The sequence below is a fragment of the Erpetoichthys calabaricus genome, chromosome 12 (assembly GCF_900747795.2).
Source record: "Erpetoichthys calabaricus chromosome 12, fErpCal1.3, whole genome shotgun sequence".
Taxonomy (NCBI): Eukaryota; Metazoa; Chordata; class Cladistia; order Polypteriformes; family Polypteridae; genus Erpetoichthys; species Erpetoichthys calabaricus.
In genome coordinates this window covers 83139403-83152623 of record NC_041405.2, presented here as the reverse complement: position 1 = coordinate 83152623, position 13221 = coordinate 83139403, and the positions used below count along the sequence as shown (strand labels likewise).

General features: G+C 40.7%; 1 protein-coding gene across 1 annotated transcript in view; it reads left to right on the top strand.

Moving 5' to 3' along the window:
* Positions 1-13221, top strand: part of gpc4 (glypican 4) — a 70512-nt gene that overhangs the window by 23984 nt on the left and 33307 nt on the right. The window contains exon 2 of the mRNA XM_028815764.2: positions 4783-4941. Within this exon, the coding sequence (XP_028671597.2) occupies positions 4783-4941 (159 nt within the window). The remainder of the gene's footprint in view (positions 1-4782; positions 4942-13221) is intronic.

Here is a 13221-nt window from a genome sequence, read left to right as displayed (position 1 = left end):
GATGCTCCTAACCACTATCTTTATCTTGGTTGCACACTATTCCTCTCCTATACTTGAGTAATACTGAGAAGTATCCATTACCACATCCTCTATCCCAACCCAATCATGTGGACTTTTCAAATGACTGTCCATAAGATGTTTAATGCTTACTAGGAGTGTTTGGATTGCTTTTTCCTCAAAGACAATCTTTTTTTTTTTTTTTTTCTTTTTTTGGTTTTGTTGAAAAGAGGGATTTGTACATACAGTTGTGAAGGTGTGTGCTTTTGTGGATCTTAAGACCTAGATAAACACTTCAAGTCTCTTTAGATAAACTGTTTACTTCGAAATGTCCTAACAAGGCATGATGGAGCACAGGGCCCTGACTCTTGATATCCTCTGAAGGTCCCTTTATTATTCTGCTCTGGACCTCCACAGGGGCGTTTTTTTCCCTTTTGGAGCAGTTTGCAGGTCAAAGGTCCTTTTGCATAGCAGTTGGCTTGGCCCACTGTCTCTTAAAGTTTAAAATAGACATTAGTATGAAAATAGCTTTTGTGCCCTGGACCCCCCCGTGTCTACTTAGAAAGGAAGAAGGTTTTAAAATGACTTTTCAACAAAAGACAGCAAAAGGACTTTCCAGATTCATTCAGTTGGCCTTTCCCCCAAACTTGAGTATATGCTACATCTGTAAAAGAGTTTGCAAATATTGATTTTTTTGTTTTGTAATTAAGTAGTAAGAAAAAGGTTTTCTGATGTATGACAGCAGTCTACGTGTTGATTATTTATAATATATCACTAGATACCCACCAAACCGTAATAAAATTCTTTACAAGCAGGCACCATGTGAAAACAATGGCATTTGCTTTCCCACTGATGGTTTTCTCTCATGGAGGTTAAGGTATAGATAAAAAAAAAATATGTCAATGTCTACAAAAACCCAAATTGGGCTTTGTGAAAAGTGGAATTAAGCTGGTGATGATGGTCCTGGTCCCAGTCCCTTGAAGGATTAACTACTGAGAAGGGTGAATTTGTGGAAGGGAAAGCAGACAGAGTATCTGGTAAATAATGGATGATGTCTTTCAAGCTCAGTTCAGCTGTCAATTTAGGATAGAATTAAATTCATGGTGACTAACCACCCTGAGTCATTGCCGCATGGTTTGGGGAGTTTGTATGGTGAGGGGGTGTTAAGTATCCAGCTGGACCTAAAGTTTCCCACCATGTGAGGGCAGTTGAAAGCTGGGTTTTAGCAATGTTAGCTAATTACCTTCACAACTGGCCTCGAGTCCATTTCTGTCAAAAGAGATTTGGAAGATGCTGTCTTTGCCAGCATCCAGAGATGCTTAGTGGTAATGTTGGGGACAGCAAGAAAAATCAGAATGCTGCCATGTGTGTTTTAATTAAGTCATTTAATACTTTGTTTTATAAACAACAAGGATGATTCCACAGTTTGATAATTGAATAGTTTGAAGAAAATCTGTATTTGTCTATATGCCTAACATTTGTTTTAAATTTATGGTTGATGAAAGAGAAGAATTCTCCTAGATAAACTAGCCTCAAAATAGCCATAGTATTGATTTCAAATATTTTGTCCATCTCTTCGGGATTCTCCTCAATTTTGGTTCCTTTTCTATTCTAGTTTGTCACTACAACAATCCAGCACACTTTTCCACCATACTTTTCTGCAAGTTTTAAAGTTTTGCTCATACTTCCTAGATATTATAAGGATATGGATGGGAAAACTTTGCAGATATATTTTACCATCTGGGGGAATCTTTCTCAATTTTGCCATGATTTCAAATGAAAAGAAGATAGCTGAAATGCATACCTTTATGATAATGTCATCCTTATGTTAATGTTACATGGAAATAAATATTAAAATCCATAGTTAGGACTACATTTTTATATATGATTAAACACCATGTTAAACATGGAAATTAATGAAATATTATTTTGTATTTTAATAAAAAACCACAACCATATTATTAAGAGGTCTCAAGTCACTGTGTACAGGGCTATCCATAGAGAATAATCACTTATGTCTAGCTTTCTGTTGCATATGTCGTGCTGCTACATGACAGTCTTCTAACATACTCTTCCATTATAAGCAGTAAGAATATAAGCAAATATGTGTGTATATTATATAGGCAGAAAAAGATATTTACTATGTCTAATAAAGGCGTTCAGCTCATCTATTTCACTATTATTAGGGTGCCTTTTTCATGTGGTAACAGCCTACCATGTGTGAGATGTTGCTTGTTTTTATTTAAAGCACAAATCTTTTGCATAAGTATGTCTTCAGGCTGGTTTTACACAAGATCTATGAATCCCTATTCTTACTTACTTATACAGTCATGGGATTTTCGGAACCAGTGCCCATCCCAGCAGCACCTGAGAGCCAAACACATTTGCACAAGATGTAGAAGTGATACTAATATTAATAAAAAAGAGAAAAATAAAAGTAGAAAAATAAAGTCGTACACAGTATGCTGCTGCTGGAGTATGTGAATTTCCCCTTGGGATTAATAAAGTATCTATCTATCTATCTAATTGGACGTATTGTTTGTTTTTATCGAACTTGCATGAAGCCTGTGGAAACAGTTAGAAAACATGTTTATTGTTACAGTTAGTACTTTTGTAACAAGTGTAAACCTGTTAATTACTTTTTTTTAAAGAAAATAATTGCTTAAAATGCATCACTGTTTTCCTTCCCACTTGGAATGTTTTAACCCTTGTTATCTGTTTATGCTATGGGACATTTAGTTCATATATAATTTGTTGTTTTTTTGTTTGGTTTATATAGCTTTGAATTTACTCAATTTACTTAATGATATATTACGCACACAATTTAAGTTTAATAAATGATAACATTAGGGTAAAAGATACTATGAATTAACCTTGAATTAATGAAAGCTGATAAACATTTCACACTGGCACGACCCCAAATAACACTTGGCCATAAAGAGAGGAGCCTGATTCTGGAATTGAAAATAAAAAAAAAAAAAGCCTACACTTTCATAACAGAGATGATTTGACTGCCAGTTCTTATGCATTGATTCAGTTTTAGATTAAATCAAACCCAGTCTTCTCAATTCAGACTGAAATAAAGTTACTTCAGTTGCATTATCAGCATAGTGTACTCATCAGAAAGTACACTAATGCTGGCCAAAGTCAAAGATACAAGATCTGGAGGGAGGCTGAAGAAAAAAAAATAGGTGGTTGTGGACATGGAAGTTTGTGAAATTAATCTCCAATGCAACTCTAACATAATCAACAAATTGATATGTGCATGGTTGTCCTTCTCTTCCGCAAGAGCTAGAAATTCCTAAATGTACAATGCAGAAACAAAAGGTGTAATTAATCATCAAATGGGTGTGTGTTGTGGTTTTTTTTTTTTGTCAAACCTATTTGCTAATAACTGCTTAAGTAATCCCCTCAATAACAAATGAGAGTGTGGCTTGTCATAATCTTTAGTGTAATTGGCTCTGTATGATTTTTGTTTTCCTTAGAAGTCAAAAATGTGAGGTAAGGTGCTGGTTTCATTGGATTCACTCTTGTACTATAATGCTGTAGTATTTTACACAGTCCTGGAATTTTGTGGCTGATATGTTCATTTGTGTATATAGAATCCTGTCATGGGCTCATGCCTTCCTGCAACCCTGAATTAGATAAGCTTCAGTCTCTTGGATTTGATCCTGTCTCTGCCCTTGCATGAGTAGTGAAGCCCATGGGCTGGTGCTTATGGATATGTTGTGTATCTTGCCTGCACTGTTTTATCCCCTGCATTATAAAAAAAACAAATAATTTACAATGACACTGTAACACTGTTACTTACTTTCCTGATTGACCTAATAAGCTGTTGTCTTCAGTGCCCTCCTGTTATATCATTTCCCTAGTCTGTTATTCATTAGTGCTATGGTGTGCGGTACTGGCGGCTATTTGGCATAGGGTCGTAAGGCCGCCTTTCAGCCACCCTTCTCCTCTTTTTATAATAGTAGGCTACCAAGGCAAAGCCAGCCACAATTCTAAATTGGGCTCCAGTGTGGCATATTCTTATTAGTATTTACAAGGAGGTAGTGATGGCCCTGGCTCTTGCTGTCTACAAGTGGTTGTCCTCTGGAAGCAGACTGTTCAAGCCAGTGTTCTGGGGTTTGGGTTTGCTCCAGACCTCTGCTTATTAAGCCTGCTGTCATGGAACATGCCATTTTCATTTTTCAATATGTGGACTAAGAATACCTAAATGCCTGGGCTTGTGTGCCTAACAGTACCCACTCTATGAGCATGATATGGACAAGCTCATTAAAATTTTCACCAGAAGACCCAGTGTGTATAATTGCTTGAAGTAACATACAAGTCTGTTGTCTGTTTACAACCAAAAAAAAAAACTGATCCCTCTGCTGTCCAGCTGGCCAGAAAATGTCCTTCTGAGTCACCCTAATTTTACATTTGTCTGCTTCAATAGTCAGTGGGAAAGGCGCAGTTTCCCTTTCCCTTTGCCAGCTTTGTCCAACCCCAGCAGATGTTGGAATTGCTCAATTCTTTTTCCAAGACTTCATAAAATTAAAAACATTTGGACCTCCTCATGTTGACCAAGTATGGAGAACTGAAGACACCAATAGATTTTTCCTTGATTCTCATTATGGCCTTTAAAAAAGATGCAGTGTGCCTATTACCCAATGGAATGTGGAGCAAATAGGCTTAACAGGTATTCAAGAAATACAGGAATTTTTTCACACTGGGTCATGCTACAAGACACAGTTGTACTCAATCCATCAAGACAGTGTGCTGACCCTCTCTTTTGTCCTTTAGGTGCCCACTTGAAAGTGTGTCCACAAAGCTTCACATGCTGCACCCCAGAGATGGAAGAGAAACTGAGTCAGCTGAGTCGCAGTGATTTGAAAGCACAAGTGTCCAAGCTCAGCTCTTCCTTGCAAGCTACATTTACTCAACGGCACCGGCGATTTGACCGTAAGTTTCACTTGCTATTTTTCTAGTTTTCAATTTGATCACCATCATTTTGTCTGTTAGCTAAGTGTTAGATTTCTGTTGCTACTGTTTGAGTGTTTCCACTTCTTAGTCTTCCTAAGATGAGGTTGCTGAGGTGTTCCTGGCCTTATTGCACTGCATTGTCCTGTTAATGGTTGCAATTTTTACACAGGCTAAACTTCCCTTCAGAAAAAGTCCACAGGTCCACCTGTGGACCCAAATATGAGGCACATGATCTTTCTAGCCTTTTTGTAGGTATTCAGAGTCCTTTTGTTGGGGCCAGCACACCACTATGAGTGATCCCCAAGGAGCATCTTCATTAGATGCTCAAAGAACCTTAGTTGTTTTCTCTATCAGAACATTAACCAGCTAAAGTATATAGATAGATACTTCATTAATCCCCAAGGGAAAATTCACGTTATATTATGCGACATATACTTGTGAAGTATGTCAGATTTGTTGATCTTGTCGCCAGACCATGTCATTTTCAATCAGTCATTTTCAATCATTGAAAATCGCTGGCAATGACACATTTACAAAATGAGTAATCTCCAAAGAGCATCTTCATTAGATGCTCAGACCACCTCACTTGGCTTCTCTCTTCTCAGAACATTAGTTGGCTAATTTAAAATTTGGAGTTGCTTCTTATCCTCTGACACTCTGTAGGTGAGCAGTAAGTTTTAAATCTATACAATTCCAGAACAGGTCTTAATATGAAAAACCTGCAGTGTGAGTATTTGTGAGACAGACAGCAGACAAAAGCATTTGTCTACAGGAACAAGGTAATCTGTAGTCATAAGTTAGGGGACAGGTTCCAGGGAATGTGCTGGATTGAATAAATGTAGTCTATTACACATGGTTATTTTATAAATAAATAAATAAATAAAGTGCTAATAAAGCTAACTGGCTCCCTGCATAAAACCTAATCAGAACGCCAAGCCGACAAGGTAAACATCATATCAAGCTTCAGACACTTGTCTCCAAAATATCAGTTCAGAAGATGGGTGGCTATTTCTGAAGCCTATTAGTTTTTCTAAGAACATTAGCACTGGACATAATTAGGTGTTGCTAACCATGGTGCATCATCACATGCATTTTTTCCTTTTACATCCATTTAGTGTTTTTTTCCTAATACATTGAGTAGCTTTAAAGGTTAGGACATGGTAGGCCACACCTTTAATGACTGTAATGACCTGTTTGTGTCTTAATTCTGTTACTTTAACTGGATCAGAGGTTTAAAATAACATTTTGCTTAGTTAGATGAGTAGTGTGTGACAGCCTGAAGAGCTAAATTTGTGTGCTACACCCATGCACCTGTAATGTTCTTGGATTAATTTTATTAAACTCCATTTGTAGAGCAGTCTGTTTGAATGTATATTAACTTCAACATTCATTTATAGTTCGGCCTTGGGAAGCCACTATTTTTCTCCTGTACAGCAATGTGCATTGTTTGAATGGTAAAGTTCACATTTTTGATAGTGCTTTTTAACAAAGCAGTCTTTTAAATTAATAGATGTGATCCGTGCATCTATTTTGTTTGTATATGTCCTGTTTTACTAAGTTTAGTTTCTAATACAAACCACTGTTTTGTAATGAATCCAGTGGTTGCAATGCCCATCTCCACACTTGCAAATGGTCCTTTACAAAGTCCAGCTGTGTTGGGGTAACTTTGCCAGAGGGGCACTTCTTGTTTGTTTTTTTAAGCATTATAATATACACTGGTCTTGATCTGCTCTTTTCTCACTTTGGTCCTGTCTCTGAAAGTGTTCTCCCATAATCTCAGTTCTGCCACAAGGCCCTCATTTTAGATTCCACTGGGCATGACTGTCCCAATTGTGTAATCTGCAGCTCAGGAAATACTGGCATCTTATTTTAATGTATATGTTCCTTTAGTGGTCACTTCATCCAGATGTGGGGCAGAGTGTGCTATTCTTAAACAGCTTAGGTAATAAACAAGGCCAGCTCTGAGTCAGCTGACATCCGCTCGGTTGCGTGCATGCTTGGCCCACTCTGTGACTCTTAAACAGTGTGCATTCTGGAAATAATTATTGCCAGACTACCCTGCATATTCATGGATGCTCTGGTTAAGCCTTTGCATTTTATTACATTATACATGTGTGTTGTTGTGTACAACACTAAAGTCCAAACATCTGAATACTTCGGTAGAGATGGGCTAATATGAGCTTCAGTATCTGTTGTGTTAGAGGCCTCCATACTTCTTAGCTAGAATTTTCACACCCCAGACTGTCTCTTATTTAGTTAGCTGTGTTTTTGCTTGGAAGTAGGTAGATAATATCCTCTGCCCTGCGATCAAGCACTGAACGTTCAGATTTACATAGTTTGATTAAATGTCCTTCCTTTACAGCAAAAATGTTATTCTAGCATTGTCGATCACTTCATTAAAAACCCACTCCTGACAATGAACTGAGCAGTAACCAACTTAAGTTGGGGATTCTGTTCATCTCAGTGTCCAAGGATACATAGGGAGTTACATTTGTAATGCCATGCAAACACTCGCACGACAGCAGTTAGTTTAATCTTGCATACAAGGGAAGTGTGAGAAGTTTTAAGGTAGAAGAATGACTGAGTGTTTTGTTGAGTACTTCTAAATGCATAAATCCAAGAAATATTTAGTGGCTTTTTCTTTTATTGTATTCTTGACTGTGAGAAATTGTGTTATGTATTTCAGCCTGTCTTGGATAATTAGTAGCAGTTGAAGAAAAATAATTATTTAAAGCAAAATCTTCACTGTTCTATGGCAAGGTGTCATTAGCAGAGAAAAAGCATTTGAGTTTTTAGTACCCAAGGTATTGATTTAATGTTACAGAGCCCCCCTTGACCCTAATCTACTGGCATTCAGGAGGATTATTTGAGAACTAGTTTTTGACTTTAACCAGTCATAGTGCTACTGAAACAGTAACTTGTAATATAACAAGCAGATTTCTCCATCAACCCATCTACATTGGCTTTCAAATCCATTATCATTGTAATCCCGTTATTCACTTAAAAAGACCAACAGTAAGCATTTCAAAATTGGCGGGTGGATACTTGACATCATGTCCTGTATATATTGTACTAGCAAAATACCCGCGCTTCGCAGCGGCGAAGTACTGCTTTAAAATTTTAAATAATAAACTGAGGGAAATTATACCAATAATTATTTGTTAAGGATCTCTTTGTATACCATGTTGTCAGTTCGCCCCTCCAGTTGTAATATGACCAAGTTGTGCGCTGAGCTTACTCTTGAGCATGCAACGTATACTTGGCCATGTGAAAAGCAAATCAAGAACAGCAAGACCGCGCCAGCTGCGGAGCTCAGCTTGGAGCGAAATGAAGTGAATGAAATGAGGTGAATGGGAGGGGAGATGATCACGTGACTCCAACACCCGCCTTAACTCTCCATCCCTCCACAAACACAGTCTCTCGGATCCCAACTCTCGTTTATATATATATATATATATATATATATCTATATATATAAAAATGGAATGGGTGGGTCGTCGGGTGGGCCTTTTTTTCATTCCGTCGTTTTTTCGACGTTTTGAAAATGTAGAATGATTATTTGATTTTTTTGTTTTTATTTGATCGTGTCTATATAGCCGCCGTCGTAATAAAGTATCGCTAAAATCGTCATTTATCGTAATTTATTTTTGACGTATAACGTCGCCGTCGTCGAGGTCAGTGATACCAGTGCAAAAAATCTGCTTACGGTTGAAAGACACGCCCTACTCACTGGACAGTTAAAAACACCAATCAAACTAACGATGACATCAAGTATTATCCAATCAAAAGTAGGAAAGGAGGCATCATCATAAAATGCGTGTGGGATGATTTGCATGAGACGCTGCTTTAAAAAAAAAATGAAAAAAAAAATACGGGATAAATCCCGTCCAGTATTGATTCAAAACGGGACGCGCAATTTCATTCTCAAACGTGGCACGATTCCGTATTTTAAAGGACGGGTGGCAACCCTACAGTGCCAGGTAACCACCCATACAATCACATTGTGATTCAGACTAGGAATGCAATGAATGTAATTACCCCGATCTACATACAAGGCGAAAGTCTTGCAACATTCAAAGATAATGGTTTGGGATAAGTACACCATACAACATAAAAGAGCTTATGAAGCCTTGAACCGAAAAAAGCAACATCTCAGAGATCGTAAAAAAAAAAATAGGAGCTAATGTCGTTTTACTCGCTGTAGATTTTAGTCAAACATTACCAGTTATTTCACGAGGGAGACCAGCACATCAACTCAATGCGTGTTTAAAATCCATGCTTCTCCCACGCTCGGTTATATCTCGCGTGTTCTTGGGTAGGTGCACCAAAAAATGTATACATTTAAGCATGTAATGGGCAAACAAAAAATGAGGTATACCCGAAGGCACTGCAGTAGTACTTAATGTAACTTTACTTCTTAAATGTTAATGTTTTACTGTTTAATAATTTATACGCTTCTTATATGTTGTTCAAATTCTTTTATCAAACTACCACTGACAGCGCAATGCACGATAACATCGAGTGAATACACCATACGCATCCGCCCACGGCTGCCCTGCTGTGCGCAGATAGGACTTGATTGTACAATAAAATAAAATAAAGATAAAAAGACTAAAACAATCATCACCCATAAAGCGGATAGTAGACGTGACGTACTATATGTGTACCACATTTCAAGTGTATAGGTGCAACGGTTTGCGAGCTACAGGTCATTTAAAATCCTGGACAGACACACAAATTGCCACGGTAGCAAATTACAGAAGAAGATTTTACTGTTTAATAATTTATATTTATATGAAATGTGCTTCTTATATATTACTTCATATTCTCATATGATAATGATGTTAATGTTTATATTGATTTCTGTGTTATTAAAACTGCATGTATGTGTGTATATGTATGTGTATATATATATATATATATATATATATATATATATATATATATATATATATATGAGCTGTATATACCCGGCGTTGCCCGGGGCAGAAGTAACCTAATCGGTCAAACACTTACATATATACCAAAGTAAACCTAATCGGTCAAACACTTACTTATATAAAAAAACCGAACCTAATCGGACAAACAGCTTCATATATACAGAAGCGAACCTAATCGGACAAACAGCTAATCTATATACATAAGCAAACCTAATTGGTCAAACAGTTACATAAATACAAAAGCAAACCTAATCGATGAAACAGCTTCATATATACAGAAGCGAACCTAATTGGTCAAACAGTTATGCATGTGCACAATAATTTTACAAAGATTATGCGTGTTAACAATCATTAAAAAGAAAAGATTGAGGAACTCTTATTCTATATGTGATGAAGCCACTAATATACGTATGTATATACGTGTGTGTATGTGTGTATGTGTATATATATATATATATATATATATATATATATATATATATATATATATATATAATATACACACACACACACACATATAAACATATATATACATATACATATATATATATATATATATATATATATATATATATATATATATATATATATATATATATATATATACACATACACACACACACATACATATATACATACACATATATATATATATATATACACACACACACGTATATATACACATACAGATATATATACAGATATATATATATATATATACACATATATATACACATCCATCCATTGTCTCCCGCTTATCCGAGGTCGGGTCGCGGGGGCAGCAGCTTGAGCAGAGATGCCCAGACTTCCCTCTCCCCGGCCACTTCTTCTAGCTCTTCCGGGAGAATCCCAAGGCGTTCCCAGGCCAGTCGAGAGACATAGTCCCTCCAGCGTGTCCTGGGTCTTCCCCGGGGCCTCCTCCCGGTTGGACGTGCCCGGAACACCTCACCAGGGAGGCGTCCAGGAGGCATCCTGATCAGATGCCCGAGCCACCTCATCTGACTCCTCTCGATGCGGAGGAGCAGCGGCTCTACTCTGAGCCCCTCCCGGATGACTGAGCTTCTCACCCTATCTTTAAGGGAGAGCCCAGACACCCTGCGGAGGAAACTCATTTCAGCCGCTTGTATTCGCGATCTCGTTCTTTCGGTCACTACCCATAGCTCATGACCATAGGTGAGGGTAGGAACATAGATCGACTGGTAAATTGAGAGCTTCGCCTTGCGGCTCAGCTCCTTTTTCACCACGACAGACCGATGCAATGCCCGCATTACTGCGGATGCCGCACCGATCCGCCTGTCGATCTCACGCTCCATTCTTCCCTCACTCGTGAACAAGACCCCGAGATACTTGAACTCCTCCACTTGGGGCAGGATCTCGCTACCAACCCTGAGAGGGCACTCCACCCTTTTCCGGCTGAGGACCATGGTCTCGGATTTGGAGGTGCTGATTCTCATCCCAGCCGCTTCACACTCGGCTGCGAACCGATCCAGAGAGAGCTGAAGATCACGGCCTGATGAAGCAAACAGGACAACATCATCTGCAAAAAGCAGTGACCCAATCCTGAGCCCACCAAACCGGACCCCCTCAACACCCTGGCTGCGCCTAGAAATTCTGTCCATAAAAGTTATGAACAGAATCGGTGACAAAGGGCAGCCCTGGCAGAGTCCAACTCTCACTGGAAACGGGTTCGACTTACTGCCGGCAATGCGGACCAAGCTCTGGCACCGATCGTACAGGGACTGAACAGCCCTTGTCAGGGGGGCCGGTACCCCATACTCTCGGAGTACCCCCCACAGGATTCCCCGAGGGACACGGTCGAATGCCTTTTCTAAGTCCACAAAACACATGTAGACTGGTTGGGCAAACTCCCATGCACCCTCCAGGACCCTGCTAAGGGTATAGAGCTGGTCCACTGTTCCGCGACCAGGACGAAAACCACACTGTTCCTCCTGAATCCGAGGCTCGACTATCCGACGGACCCTCCTCTCCAGGACCCCTGAATAGACTTTTCCAGGGAGGCTGAGGAGTGTGATCCCTCTGTAGTTGGAACACACCCTCCGATCCCCCTTCTTAAAGAGGGGGACCACCACCCCGGTCTGCCAATCCAGAGGCACTGTCCCTGATGTCCATGCGATGTTGCAGAGGCGTGTCAGCCAAGACAGTCCTACAACATCCAGAGCCTTGAGGAGCTCCGGGCGTATCTCATCCACCCCCGGGGCCCTGCCACCAAGGAGTTTTTTGACCACCTCGGTGACCTCAGTCCCAGAGATGGGGGAGCCCACCTCTGAGTCCCCAGGCTCTGCTTCCTCATTGGAAGGCATGTTAATGGGATTGAGGAGGTCTTCGAAGTATTCCCCCCACCGACCCACAACGTCCCGAGTCGAGGTCAGCAGCGCACCATCCCCACCATATACAGTGTTGACACTGCACTGCTTCCCCTTCCTGAGACACCGGATGGTGGACCAGAATCTCCTCGAAGCCGTCCGAAAGTCATTCTCCATGGCCTCCCCAAACTCCTCCCACGCCCGAGTTTTTGCCTCAGCAACCACCAAAGCCGCATTCCGCTTGGCCTGCCGGTACCTATCAGCTGCCTCCGGGGTCCCGTAGGACTCCTTCTTCAGCTTGACGGCATCCTTCACCGCCGGTGTCCACCAGCGGGTTCGGGGATTGCCGCCACGACAGGCACCGACCACCTTACGGCCACAGCTCCGGTCAGCTGCCTCAACAATAGAGGCATGGAACATGGCCCATTCGGACTCAATGTCCCCCACCTCCCTCGGGATGTGGTCGAAGTTCTGCCGGAGGTGGGAGTTGAAGCTACTTCTGACAGGGGGCTCTGCCAGACGTTCCCAGCAGACCCTCACAACACGTTTGGGCCTACCACGCCTGACCGGCATCCTCCCCCACCATTGAAGCCAACTCACCACCAGGTGGTGATCAGTTGACAGCTCCGCCCCTCTCTTCACCCGAGTGTCCAAGACATGTGGCCGCAAGTCCGACGACACGACCACAAAGTCGATCATCGAACTGAGGCCTAGGGTGTCCTGGTGCCAAGTGCACATATGAACACCCCTATGCTTGAACATGGTGTTCGTTATGGACAATCCGTGACGAGCACAGAAGTCCAATAACAGAACACCACTCGGGTTCAGATCAGGGGGGCCATTCCTCCCAATCACGCCCTTCCAGGTCTCACTGTCATTGCCCACGTGAGCATTGAAGTCTCCCAGCAGAACGAGGGAGTCCCCAGAAGGTATGCCCTCTAGCACCCCCTCCAGGGACTCCAAAAAGGGTGGGTACTCCGAACTGCTGTTCGGTG